We start from the raw sequence: 14271 nt of genomic DNA, 5'->3' as shown, positions 1-14271 counted from the left end.
TGTTCCAGCTCCGCTTGGTATTTCCAGAAAGGTTAACACAGCATGCGAGGGGCCAGAGCCGCCGCTCTCGGGGCTGGAAAGGCTCCCGGCAAACCCGCCGGGGGACCGGGGCTCCCTGCGGGCCCGGTGACCTCCCCGGTCACCCCCGAAGCGCTGGCGTCGAGCTTTGATATTTTCAGGCTTTGCGCTGCTGAGGCTTCCTTCTCCCACCCCCACGTTCCCCCACCAGCATTCCCACCTCTGAAAAATCAATAGGAGCTTCAAGCTGAGAGGGAAGGCTGGAGGTTGGTATTTGCTGGGCAAGCCAGGAGTTTTTCCCTCCGGTTTGGGGCTCCAGCAGAAATCACCCCAGATTTTTCCAGCACTCCGTTGATGGGGAGTTGCTGTTGGACCTGGGCAATTCCCAGGGGATGGAGCAGCAAAGCTGCCGTGCATGGATCAGTGGCACAACTCACTCCATAAATACACACACTGTGGGGCTGGATGTGCAAACCAGGCTGCTGGGACAGGCAGAAAGTGCTTGGAGATGCTTTGTCCAAGCCAGCAGTAAAAACAAAGCAAAACGTAGAAACTCAGCCAGGGATGATCATTTATCAGGGGGAAAAGGCAGGGCACCAAAGCACCTGGATATCAGTGGTTAAACCAGAGTTTGAGCTCTCCTCACCTCAAAACAAGCTAGCTACACTTCTGTTTGGAGAGGAGACATCCCCAGTAGCTCCTCATGGGCAGCAAAGATTTCTCTACCCAATGCACCTCACTTAAAACTTTCCTTCCCAGCTGGACTGCACTGGTCCCTCTGAGTGCCAGCTGAAACGATTTTAGAGCCTCTGGCTGGGCCAGGAAAGGCTGATCCATATTCCTGAGGCCTCATTGCTATTCTGCAGCTTCAGCTCATTAGTGCTTAGGTGCTACAAGAGCTTTGGAAGTTTCTGGGTGAGGCAGCTATTAGGGGAGGATTGAACACATCTCGTACAAGCCCCTGGCCGGGGTGAACTCACTAATTTACAATATCGAGCGACAAGGTGCACACAGGCCACCCGAACCAAAAAAAAAAAAAACCACCCCTGTCCTAGATACGGGCTCAGCCACCATCTGAAAAATAAAAGAAAAATTAAGCAAAATAAATAACCCTCAGCCCCAGAAAACTGGCTGCATCATCACACCCCCTGCTAATCCATTAGCCAGCCCTCCTCCGCACACGGCTCTTAGGAACAGCGTGAGCTCCAGCTCCGGAGCTCCTGGAGAGAACCACCAGAGAATGGAAGCACAGAATGGTTTGGGTTGGAGGGGACCTTAAAGATCATCCAGTTCCAATCCCCTGCCATGGGCAGGGACACCTTCATCTATCCCAGCTTGCTCCAAGCCTCATCCAACCTGGCCTTGGACACTTCCAGGGATGGAGAATCCACAGCTTCTCTGGGAAACCTGTGCCAGTGCCTCACCACCCTCAAAGCCAAGAATTTCTTACGTGTATCAAACCTTTATTTTCCCCCTTTCAGTTTGAACCCGCTACTCCTTGTCCTACCACTACAGTTCCTGATGAACCACCCCTGCAAAGGACCAGTATGACCAGTACAAACACCTGCACTGTACTGGGGGAGCACAATGGGGTCTGTCCTTCCAGAGGGACTGCTCATGGTACTGGTATGTAAGGCTTTATAAAGGGAAGGCCTTGGAGCATGGCTCCAGCCTGCTCAGGCTAAGGCAAAGGGAGCTATGGGAGAGTGACTCAGCTGGAACAGGGGTAGAGAGACGTGAGAGATGTTCTGTGTGACTGCAGCATGTCCACATCGTGGTGGATGGTGGTTGCTTGACTTGGGCTTGTTGTGCCTTAAAACAATGTAAACTGATAACCAGCTAACTGCTGAAAAAGGCCGGGTTTTTGGCAACGAAGGTAAATTTCTCTCCTTTGCACCTTCCTGGGGTCGCTGCCTCGCTCATTATCACAGCATGCTCCCAACACGTGTTCCCAGCACAGGGAAAGCTGTTGGCCCTTCATCTGAGGAGGACCGAGCTGCTGCAGCCCTGACGGTCCCCATGCCCCCTGCCTGTGTTGGATGTGCTGAGTTTTCCCTTCTTTGCAGCAGGAGCTGTGTCCTTCTCACCCAGGTTTGGGCACTGCCTGTTCACACCTCGTGACAGTCCCATGGGGGAGTCACCAGGCAGAAATAACCTCTTTTTGCCTCTGTTTGAGACAAATGGGGGGAAAAAAAAAACACCTTTTCTCCTAATAAGGGAACTCAAAGTGATGAATTTTCCACTTCTCCTGAAGTTCTTTCCTCGGAGGCACTGATGCATTTTTAATGGTCTCGATGTAGCTATTAAGCTGGTAATTGGAACAGAGCAGACTCCAGCTCTCAGCAGGTCGGGCCCCCTCCAAGCATGTCCCCACATCACAGGGATGGGTGTTCCTGGGGTCCCTGCTCTCCCCAGCATCGCTGATCACCCCCAGCCCCATTTCCAGGCAAAGCGTCTCCACCAAGACCCCGGTGTTTGAGGGACCCGGTGTCCCCGGCCTGATCCTGCCTGGAGAGGGCTGACAGGGAAAATATTTGGGAATGGATCTGTTTCCTTACTGCCAAACCTGCAGCTCCATCCTCCATGGGCACGATCCTCCCGACCCCCCTGCTCTAATCCCGGCCGCGCATCCTCGAGGGAAGGCTGGGAAGTGCCGAGAGGAGAGCGACAGCAGGTTGGGATGGAAATGGGGGGATTCCGAGTTTTGCCGTCGGTGGAGGCTCATCCCGAGGATCCAGGCTCATCCAGCCTGGATGTTCATCCCCCCAGATCCAGGCTCATCCCGCCGGTTCCCGGTGGATGTTCATCTCCCAATGCAGGCTTATCCCCCCAGATCCAGGCTCATCCCCTCGGATCCAGTCTCATCCCGCCGGGTCCGGTGGATGTTCATCCCTGTGGGGTTGGCTCATCCCGCGGATCCAGGCTCATCCCGGCTTGTCCCGGTCGGTGGATGTTCATCTCCCCGAATCCAGGTTCATCTCCCCGGATCCAGGCTCATCCCGCTCGGTCCCGGTCCCGGTGCCGGGCGCTGCCTCCCCCTCGCGGCCGCGGGCAGCGCGTGCTGCCCCGGGATCCTGGACTCGAGGGGGGATCCCCGATAGACGATGAGCCCCAAAATCCCACACCCACACCCTCCGATCCAGCCGCAAGAGCAGCAGAACCCTGGGCAACCCCTGGCAGCGCTCCCCAGGTCCCACTCCTGGGATGCTGCTTTGGGGTTCCCAGGTTGTACAAGCCCCAGATTGGAACCAGCAGCTCTCCAGAGGCTCCTGCCACCCCAATCCCAGGGGGGCTGCTCCAGGGATGCCATCCCAAGGGTCACAGCTTGTACAGCCCCCAAATCAGGAGCAGCATCACCCCACAATATAAGGAGAAAGCTGCTGCCCCAAACAGGCCCCAGCTGATGCTCAAACAGCAACAAGAGGAGACAGGCAGTGGGTTTGAGGGTGAATTTTATTAGAATCAAGGATGGGGGTTGAGGGGTACAGACCATTCCCAAAAATACAAGGGGAGAGGGGCTTCCCACGAGAGCCAAAATCCTCACCCACCTTAAGCCAAGCTGGTTCTCCCCAGGGAGCTGACATTGCAGAGGGAGCAAGGTGGGACAGGGAAGCAGGCAGGTGAAAAGGGACATGGGATTTGGACAGGTAAGACCTGTGCTGAGTGAAGCAGAGGAGATGGCACGGGGAGGTGTTGGTGTGTTTGCCTCCTCAGCAAAGCCTCAGCTCATCCACAGGGGCTCAAGCCCACCCCTGAACCATCTCCCGTGTTTCAAAGGGCAGATGCTCCCTTATCCCAAAATACAGAAATCAGGACTTTGTCCAGGAGGAAAAATGCAGAAAAAAATAAAAAGCATGCAAAAAATTTTTTTTTTTTTAATTAACACCGTTCCCCAAAGCACCAAAAAAGGGTGAGATTAAGGAAGGGGGAAAGGGATTAAACACAGAGAGAAGGGAGAAAATCCCAAAGCTCAACTCAAAACAAAAATAATCCAAAGTAACCAACTACAAAAAAAAAAAAAATACAATTGTACATCTCAGCAGCAAAGCTGTCAAACCAAGCAGGTACAGGTGAGTGTCGGGTGGTTTGCAGAGCAGGATGAGGAGGAGGGAGACATGGAGAACATCAATCACTTCCTTATTTTCCATCCAGAGGTGGGCTGGGGGGTCAGGGTTGAACTGAAGCTGAACAGGGTTTGTGCAGCTCCACCTGGGCTGGTTCCCCCAGGGTTTCTTGACTCAGGGAGGGGGATCAGAGGGATGGCACAGGGAAAAGTGTGGCTGTGTGATGCATCAAGGACTGAAAACCATTTGCCCCAAAAAGCAGGGGATAAACGGTGTGGAGCACCCCAGTTCCCAGGAAGGGGGTCCCCAGCACTGCATCAAACCCTGGACTGCAGGAGGGGGGATAATGAATTTAAGGGGACATCATTCTTCATTGAGGGGGGGACCCTGAACACTTGAAATTCACCCTGAAATCCAGACCTCCAGGGCATGAATTTCAGGAATAACATTTTTAAAAGATTCAGTTAAAAAATAGATGCATTTCTTTAAAAAAGAAAGAAAAAAATCTTAGGCCAGAGTGTTTTCTAGTGACCCCTTCCCCACCTGCCCTAATTTAGCCAGAAAAATGTTATTACACCAGATCTGCTGGCCACATAGACATCCACACATTCATCATTGATTTAAAAATATATAATATATATAGAGCACACATACACACACACAAATATATATTAGAAAAGAAAAAAAAATCCTTCGGAAAAACTCAATTATTTAAAAAAAAAACCAAAAAACCAAAAAAACCCAAAACCAAAATCCACAGCCGGTGCGTTTATCTGTGATCATGTACAGTAGAAGCCAGAAACCCCTCCTGCTCCCCTGGCTCCTCAGGCTGGGAGCGTGGGGAAACACATCAGGTTTTCACAGTGGATTTGTCAGCAGAGAAGGAACTGCTCCTCCCTCCTCCCACACAGAAGGGCTTTAATTTATAGCGAGTTAGATCAAACCTAGGAAACACGTTACAAAGTCCATTATATATAGACATCAAATGTACAACTGCTGGCAGCCCCGGGCCAGTCACTGGGGTTTGGCTCTCGCTGGCACCCACAGGGGTGGGGACAGTTTGGGACACGAGTTCAGCCTCTGGAAGGAGCGGGTGTCACAGTGCAGGGTCTGACATCAGCTCCAGGTTGGAAAGCAGAGGGAGCAGCGTCTTCTCAGGGAGCCAGGGATGGTGGAGGCAGCCAGGGCTGTGGAAGGCGATGCCTGGAGCAGGGATTTGTCCTCCCAGCCCAGGGCTGGAAGGAGGAGAGGCAGCACTGGGGATCTGCTGTCTCTCCATCACCTCGTGCCCACGAGGGAAGGGATGAAGTCTCATGGGCAGGCATGGGCACAGCGTGGGCTGCAGCTTGTGTCACAGTGGGCTCGTGGAAAAATGCCTTTCCCCCTTTGTTCCCCCCTCAAGGGAGCAGCATTGACTGAGGGAGGGGGATGCCCGAGCTGGTGCTGCCTCAAAAGGTCCTTGAGGTGTCGAGCCAGGCATTAAAACAACTTCTGATGTGAGCAGCAGCCCAGGGAGCCCCACAAGCCCCTAAAGCTGTGTGGGCTCCTGGGGACAGAGAGCCAGGCACAGAGGGAAGGCGAGTGAGGCCAGACTCCAGGGAAGGGGCTTTGGGCAGGCAGGAGAGGAGTGGGAGAAGAACCAGCAGCACTGGTTCTCTCTGTCTTCCCCTGGCAGCAAGGAAACACAACCCCCTGTGCTGTGCACTGGGTGCTGGGGAGGGGAGGTGGCCTCTGGCACCCTCTGCCTGCTCAGGCACTGCTCCTCTCCTGGAACCTCCAGAGTCCTTGGCTTGGCTGGGAAGATGTTGGCTTCAAAAGGCTCCTCCTGGAGGATTTTTTTCTCAGGGCAAAGAGAAAAGAGATTTCTGGATGGGGCCAGAGATGCCCCCGGGCCGGGGAGGTGCGATTTGTGATGATTTGTGATTTGTGCAAACCACCGTGAACTCGAGTCCTCGCTCGCTGTCCTGCGGGGAAGCTGGGATGGAGGGACTGCAGGAAGCTGGGGGCTGGGAGTTAGGAGTCTTCCCCGAGGATCTCTGTCACAAAGGAGGCCATGTCAGTCTCTTTGGTGTCGTGCAAGGTAAAGAAAGGATGTTCCTGCCAAGGAGATCAAAGAAAACGTCAGATGACACCAAAGCCAAGCACAGACCCCGGGGGATGTCACGCAGCTGGAGGTGGACTCCAACCTCCTCCCCAGACTCCCATGGACACCATTCTTCAGCTAAAAGATGAATTTCCCTAGGTTCAGCCCCAGTGGGACACCCCACCTAGCTGTACTAGCATCCTTCGAGGTCTAAACTCTCCAAGAGCAGATAGGACAGAGGGAGAAAACACCTGGAAACCCTGACCTTAACACCCATGAAATGAACACACTGTGCCTGAAAAATCACCCATGTGTTCTCCCATTTCCCTGCTGGACCACTGATTTGAGTTTCAAAATCAGGAATAAAGACCAGCAGAACTTACCATAAGTTCTAAATAGTTCATTCGCTCAGCTGGGTTCTTCCTTAAGCTGGAAGGGAAAAAAAAAAAAAAAAAAAAAAAAAAGAGAGAGAAAGGCTGTAGCATCTTTTTGTTTTGCTGTATGTGGTCTGTCATAGGGGATCTCCCCTTCTCACCCAACATGAAATGCTTCCCCTGGGCTGCACCCATCCCTCTCCCCCCTTGGCTGAGCAGGTTTGAAGCATCAGCAAAGCAGCCAGGCAGGTGACTGGGGAAGGACAACTCAGTGTTTTGCCACAAAAAGCACAAGCCAAGCAGCTCTGCAGTCTGCACCACAGAGACCAGAACAACTGAGAAGGAGAGGTTATGGTTTCCCAGCACCTGCAGGGTGAGCTTGCCTTTGCCTGGCAGCTCCAGGCAGCACCCAGGGAGCAGGGGACACCCTGGGGGGAGCAGCTTCCCACAAAACCACAAGGCAGCTTTCACCCAGAGGCTGCCAGGGCTTGGTTCTGGTTTTGCTGCCACTTTGCCAGAAAACACCAGCATTTCAGCAGCAGTGACAGGAAAAGGGGAAGAGAAACCTCTGCACCTTCCAGCCAGTCTGGGTGAGTCAAGCTGAGAACAAAACCAGTTTGGGCAGCGCTTCCTGCCACGCTGAGCACCAGGTACAGCGAGGAGGGGAGAAATGGGCTCCCAAAGGACAGCAAAGCCAGCCCCTACAGACCAGGGCTCCTCCTCAGCCAGGCTGGGAGAGCCAGCAGTCCCTGCTGGAGCCTCACCACTGTGCTGTGAAGTCCACGAACTCCTTGGAGAAGCGTTCAGGCGGCAGCTGGGGCGAGGGCTCCTCCACCACCTGCTTGAGCTGCTGGAAGGGCGTCCCCCAGGACTCGTATGGGAAGCGCAGGATGGCCAGCTCAATCTGGGGATGGAGGCAGGGCAACGTGACACACACACCCAGCACAACCCCACGATGCTCAGCCAGCTCAGATTCAAAGGAAAACCCTCTTTCCTTACAAACCATTTTCAATTTGGGTCACACCACTTTTTTTTTTTTTTTTTTTTTTTTTAAAAGAGCCAGAGGCCAAAAATACTTCCTTTTGAGGCTGGTTCAGCATATTAATGCATTTACAGGAAGTCACAAAAGATATGTAAAATGGGATTATTTTAAAAGATAATAATAACAGCACAGAGTTTCTGCACTGGCTTCCAAAGTGCTCTGCTGGCCCTAAGGCAGCCTCTGGGCCTAGGGCTGGCACTGCATGAGGTAAACACACAAAAAATCCACAAACCCAAGAAAAACTAAGTGCTACAACGTCATTTTGCCAAAACCACCTCAATTACTGGGTTCTTCCTACAAGTCACCTCTGCTCCATCCCTCATTCAAGCAGGAAAAACTCTGTCACAGCTCTTGGGCAGACTCCTCATTCCAAGGATCAGTTTCTGTCTCAAAATGGGCAACAGAACCTTGAGACCTGCCTGGTAGGGTGTGATGGGATGGGAGGAATAACAAACCTGAAAGGACAGACTGGGACAGAGCCCAGGGTTCCTCCCTGCCTCTGGCTCAGGTCAGGGGAATTCAGCTCCTGCTGCTGCAAAACTGAATGAAGCCACCAGCCCAGGAAGGTCTGGAATAGCCCTGCAACTCAACAGCCCACAAACTGTCTGCTCTGAAATCAATCCACCCCCTTCATAAAGAAAATAAAACAAAAAGGAAGCCAGCCCAGGAGAAAGACACGAGAGGGAACCAAACATTCTGGGGCTCCATTCAGCTGCAGGCTGGCCAGCTTTCAGCAAGGTCCTCTCTCTCCCTCCCAGCTTTGGAAAGGTTTGGATATTCCATCACTCAGAGTCTCCCATCCCACAGCTTCCTGCAGCTCAGAGCTGATGACATTTCCAGTCAGCCAGACCAGCTCTGCACTGGCATGGGGACACCAGGGACAGGGGCTTGGGTTTGGCACTGTGCATGAGACCACACTGGAGAAAAGGGAGTATCTGCCAGGATACAGCATGCACAAACACTGGATGCAGTCCCTAAAACAAAAGCCACAGCTAAGAGGGCACAGGAAAAATTCCTGAAGATAATCTACCCTGAGAGAAAGAGAGTCTCCTGGAAAGCAGGAGCTGTTTTCTCAGGCAGCATCCCTTGGAGCCAACAGCTGGGATTTCCTTTGCTGGCGCCAGAGGATCTCAGCTCCTTTCTTCAAGATGTTTTTTGCAGGAGGCAGATAAACCATCCCAAGCAGCTGCAATTTTGGAACTGAAAGCATTTCCCCTTCCTGTTGGCTGCTCTGAGCTAACCCCACAGGCAGGATTTGCTGCAAACCACACACAGCAGCTCTCACTGCAGCAGGACTGGAATCCCCTGCAAGGCTCTGCTGACACGGGGGGGGTGAAGCAGGAAGGCTGAGCCCTGCCCCACTGACCTCCCCTCAGCCAGCAGGCAGGGAAGTGCAGAGCAATTAAAAACCAGACTCTTGGATGCTCAGAGTGGATACTCATTGTCATCCTGATATTGTCTGCTGGGAGCCTGAATTCCCATTAATGTGGTCATTAATCCACAGTGCCCTGAGCTGCCAGGCTCAAACTGAGCCCTGCTTGATGGGCACCCACCCACACTGCTCAGAGCAGGGGACAGCCCCACCTGCCCAAACCCCACCCCAGCCCCAGGGCTGCAGACACAGATCCCAGCCCTTGGTGTTACCATTGTGATCCCAAGGCTCCAGACATCCGACTTCACGTTGTAGCCCTTCTGGTTCAGCTCTGGGTTTATTCTTTCTGGCTGTAAAAGCAAAATGGGAGATGTTACCACTCCTGCTTTCCCAAACCACACAGAGCAAATCTCTGGCTCCAAAAGCCAGGCTGGGTGGATTTCCCTGGCTCTGAGGTTAAATCTAGCTCTGATGAAAGCCACATCTTGCTCCACACAACTCACATCAGCTCTCCCTCTTTGCAGGAGAGTGAGATTGCATGATCCCTGCCTCAGGAGCATACACTTCCCACATGGATCCCACAGACAGCAAAAGGAAATTCATCTTGACTTGAGGGTGAAACTAAACAATCATGCCAAGAAAAACCTCAGTACTTTCTATGCAACAAAGAGCAGTGAGCACTGCCACAACCAGCACCAGCCAGTTTTGTATCCTTCTGCAAATGGAAGGGGCAGAGGGAGAGTCACTGTGGGATTAACAGAGCTGGGCTTAAAGGGAGGCTCTGCTGAGTCAGGGAGGCCAGAGCACTCTTGAGTGGCTTTTATCTCAGGGTGGAGGTGGAACAGGCTGATTTCTAAGCAGCAGCCTCTTACAGTCAGGGCTGGGGCTGCACAGGGTTGCACTTACAGCCATGTAGGGTTTGCAGCCAGCATCCATGGTCTTGGCAACAGAGTCCACCAAGTAACCACTGATCCCAAAGTCACACATCTTCACGTGTCCCTCCTTGTTGATCAGCACGTTGGAAGGTTTCACGTCTAAGAGGAAATGCAAGAGGGCAAATTGGGCATTTGCAGGGGTGTGGAAGAGTCTGAGACAAAACAGGCAATTCCCTGCAGGCCTGGGAGGGACCAGGCAGGCCCCAACACAAGGGGAGGGAGACAAAACCCCACCAGTCTTATTGCAGTAAAAATCATTCACAGGTAAAACTACAACCATGTCCTTCAGAGACAAAAGTCCCCTCTCCAACCAGGCAGGTCAAAAGGTTGAAATAAAATGAGGAGTTTATCCCCAGCTCCTTAGGAGAGATTTATGTGCCCAGCACAGTCCTAAAAGCACAGCTCTACCAAATCTTCATGACAGTTTGTCTCATGCACATCCTGATCTGTCCACAACTGCACAAGGGACTTCACCAGGACTGGAGAGCAGGACCTGCATGTTACAATTCCCATCTGCGATTTTGTAAGGCCTCCTTCAGCCCTCACTTTGCTAAAACTACCCAGCCAGGAGGATATGGGCATTTTATCTCCAAGAGCTGCCTTCAAGGCAGTTCTGTACTCCAAGAGGGACAGAGATGCTCATAAAATACAGGTAGTGAGGAATTCTGTTGTTACATTCAACCCTTCATATGGAAAGGAGGAAGAGAACATCCTGCAAAAAGGGAAGCATCTCAGGAACAAGCATCTAGATCTGTTCACCACAGCCCTAAGCATCAGCAGATTCCACTTTAGGCATCCCAAAGTGACACAGCACACCAGGAAAGGAATCCTCCCCTAGCTTATTTCAAGGTTGGATCTCCAGCCACACTCCACTAACCCCATCCAGCATTTACCTCTATGGATTACAGACAGTTTACTGTGCAGGTGCTCCAGAGCTCGTACAATCTGGGGACAAACAGAGTGAAAAAGCACCCATCAGTCACACACAGCAGCAGCCTCTCACTGCAAACACACCACAGGCCTCAGGAGAGCCCTCCAGCAGGCTCAGGGCATGAACAAACCCATCAAAGAACCCAAGAGCTACTCACAGACACAGCCATTTTCCCCAAAATGTCTTCAGGGATGGTTTTCTTCTTCTCCAGTACTTTCTTGTAGAATTTATCTAGGGAGGTGTCCATGAGTTCCATGCAGATCCACACATCACCCTGCAGATGGAGAAAAAGCAGCTGAGAGGGAATTCCCTGGAAATCCAAGGGAGGTAAAGAGCTGGGCTGAAGAACACAGGGGGGGTGTTTGGGGACAGTTTGGTGCCTCCAGTGCCATCCCACAGCCCCAGGTGGCCCCAGGCAGCCAGCAGGTCAGTACCTCACGGAAGAGGGCTCCATAGAAGGTGACTGTGTAGAAGCAGTCAACTGTCCTCATGGAGATGTCCAGGTCCATCAACAACCTCTTCTGCTCCTGAGTGTTCACAGTGGCTCGAATCCTCTGAGACAAATATGAAAGAAGGGTTTGGTGTGGGTGAGGTAACACCATCATCCCCCAGCCTGACTCAGGACCTGCAGTTCTGAAGCCAGGGTGTTTTATCCTTATTTTGCAGCCAGGAGGACACACCCAAATTGCCTCTGCCAGACAGAATCTTAACGAATGCCAAACCCTTGGCACGCTCTGCAGAGGATGCAGGGCCAGGCCAGCAGCCTGGACAGGCACTCTGACATCCCAGCCTTGCACTGCAGGCACCAATCCTGCATTCCCAAACCTGTTATCAACCCCTCTGTGCCAGGATCAGCACAGACCCTTCACTGGCCAAACCACACCAGGAGCACCACGGGCTGCCAAACCCAGATAAGCCTGTCCCCATTTTGCCACAACCAGTGAGCTCAGCAGTTCCTCTGCTCCCTTGGAGCTGCCCCTGCTGCTCCCAGTCCCCCTCAGGTGTCCTCCCTCACCTTCACAGCCATGATGGTGCCGCTCTGTGCGTGCCGGACCTTCTCCACCACGCCGTAGGCACCACGGCCCAGCTCCGAAATGGCCACCAGGTCATCAGCTTCCACCTCAAAGTTCTTCAGGGAGAGAGGACAAAATGACATCAGGGACAAGCACACTGATCATCAGCAACATTTCCAGCTCGCTCGTGCAGAGCATTTCGAACAATGGTAGCTACAGCACTCCAGAGGCACCACGCTTTGGGAAGATGGGGTATTTTTGGCTCTGTTGAATCACAGCCCAAACCCTCTCACCCCACACTCACCAGGGTTCATTTAATTCCCCCTCTGCAGCTGGAGATCAGGACTTTCATCCTTTAAGCCCAGGGAACGTTGCCACTAGAAAGGGCACCAAAGGTTGGTGCCTCTCTGCCTGCAGGGGATTACCCACACAAGGGTATTTCTGTAGTTGCTGAACTATTTGTAGGATTTTGACAGCTCCTGTGCCAACATGGGCAGCAGTCAGGAACCTCCACCACAGCTCCAAACCCCTGTGTGCAGCCAGGGATCCCTGACTTCTTCCCACATCCCAAAAAGCATCAGTCACAAATACACCTGTGGGTGTCTAATAACACCTAATAACGTGTACATTCTATAACATCTGTAACATCTAATAACATGTGCAAAGCCTCTCCTAGACAGAGCACACAGCAACTCCATTTCTAATTATCAGTGAGTTCAAACAGGTTTTACCCACCCTCAATACTTTCTCCTACCACCAAAAAGCTGCCAGCAAGGTAAAACCTGAGTTAACTCTAAGAAAACAACTAGCTAAGTGCTGCTTCAAACTGGGAAAAAAACACGGCCAGTGCTCAGCCCAGCGAGTGGCTGACACAGCAGGGAGCCAGCGAGCTCCTGCACAACCCACAACCAAGTTTCCCTAAAGACACGTTCCCCTGTAATTGCTGCTCTGCTGGGCAGGGCACGAACCCAGTGAGACATGGGCTATTTTTGGACACTGCATTCATCACTCCTAATAAGTCACAGGCCTCCTTTTAGCCAGGCTTTATCCAGCCTCCAGTTCTCCTCCGGTCTCAGGGAATGAAAATAATACCAGGATGCCAAAGTGCCCCAGTGGCCACAAAGGCAGTGAGGGTGGGAAACGAGCACAGCTCCGGATACGGAGCCACGCCCTGAGCAGGGAGAGAGGAAACGGCCTCTGCAGTGGAGGAGCCAGGCTGGGAGATGTGGCTGCCAGGCCCCTGGCCAGCACTGGCCCCTCAGCACTGGCCACAGCTCAGGCAGCAGCCATCAGGTCTGCTGGACCTTCCTGCCAGCCCTTGTTGGTCCCAGCCAGATGTGGCTGCTGATTCCAGCCAGATGTGGCAGGCAGGGAATGAGGGAGGGCTGTGCCTGAGCTCAGCACTGAGCTATGCTCTGCCCAGCACAGGAAGGTGCCGGCCCTTTCCTGGGCAGGACGTGGATCCTGAAATCCTCATTTCAGATCAGAGCAGGGCTGAGGGGACAGGGCTGACCTCCCACCACGGGCAGCTGGCAGAGGAGCACTGCAGGCTCACAGGGGCCTCCAGGAAGGATCTGGTGGTGCTTTTCAGACATGTGTTCTGCAGTTGTTCCAGCTTATTGTGTTTTTCCTTTCCTGGCATTTGCCCCGAGGCTTCCCCAGAAGCTGGCTGTTCCCAGCACGATCCAGGAACCAGCACTGCCCTGCCCAGCAACAAGAGGTGATGGATGCACCCACAGAGCTGGTGCTTCCCTCCCAGGACAATGGGATGCAGGGCACGGCCTGTGCAGATCCCACGGACCAGAGGTCACCACCCACCTCCACTCCTGAAGCTGGACTCCTGCCCAAGTCCTCTTCTCCTCCACGTCACTCCAAAATACCCAGACCAGACCCTTCCTGCAAACACTGGAGCAGGCAAGGAAGTGACTCTAGAGAGTTTTCCCTAAGCTGCAGCACTATCCCCTTGCACACACAGTGCCCAGGCTGTCACAGACAGCATCTATCCCAGACTTCTTGCTACACCCAACACCAGGCTGGAACACAGCACAGGCAGCAGGATTGCTCCCCGGACCCAGCCAAAGCTTCCTCTCCTCAACCCTAATCCTTGCACTGAGGCCAAGGGACCCAGATCCCATCAGCCAAGTCACCTCCCAGCCTGGTAGGGTCTAGATATAGGGCTGATCCAATGCAGGGTATTTTTAGCTCATTTGCAAACAGCTTCTGCAGCCCCAAGAGAGCTCATAACAAGAGAACAAAATAAAGGAGAGACAGTGGCTATTTCTAGCAGTGTTTTTCATCAGGTCACCAGGAAAGACTTTGGAGAACCAGAGAGAAGCTTTGTGCCCAGCTTCTCCTGAGCCTCAAGTAGCAACACAGATCTGTGGGTAGGCAGGATAAAGGGACTTTGGGGCAGTCTCAGAGCTTGGTGAGGCCACCCTC

At 52.9% G+C, this 14271-nt stretch overlaps 1 protein-coding gene across 3 annotated transcripts in view; it reads right to left on the bottom strand.

Annotated features, from left to right (window-relative positions):
- Positions 1-4980: 4980 nt before the first annotated feature.
- Positions 4981-14271, bottom strand: part of MAP2K3 (mitogen-activated protein kinase kinase 3) — a 28719-nt gene continuing 19428 nt past the window's right edge. For all 3 annotated transcript variants that reach the window (XM_014870844.2, XM_014870829.2, XM_014870837.2), the window contains exons 5-13: positions 11835-11948; positions 11254-11373; positions 10977-11093; positions 10782-10833; positions 9860-9987; positions 9226-9303; positions 7304-7443; positions 6549-6594; positions 4981-6179 (exon numbers count right to left, since the gene is read on the bottom strand). In XM_014870844.2, the coding sequence (XP_014726330.1) occupies positions 6096-6179; positions 6549-6594; positions 7304-7443; positions 9226-9303; positions 9860-9987; positions 10782-10833; positions 10977-11093; positions 11254-11373; positions 11835-11948 (879 nt within the window). In that variant the 3' untranslated portion in view covers positions 4981-6095. The remainder of the gene's footprint in view (positions 6180-6548; positions 6595-7303; positions 7444-9225; positions 9304-9859; positions 9988-10781; positions 10834-10976; positions 11094-11253; positions 11374-11834; positions 11949-14271) is intronic.

The sequence above is a fragment of the Sturnus vulgaris genome, chromosome 16 (genome assembly GCF_052056855.1).
Source record: "Sturnus vulgaris isolate bStuVul1 chromosome 16, bStuVul1.hap1, whole genome shotgun sequence".
NCBI lineage: Eukaryota > Metazoa > Chordata > Aves > Passeriformes > Sturnidae > Sturnus > Sturnus vulgaris.
This window is presented reverse-complemented; position numbering and strand designations above follow the sequence as displayed.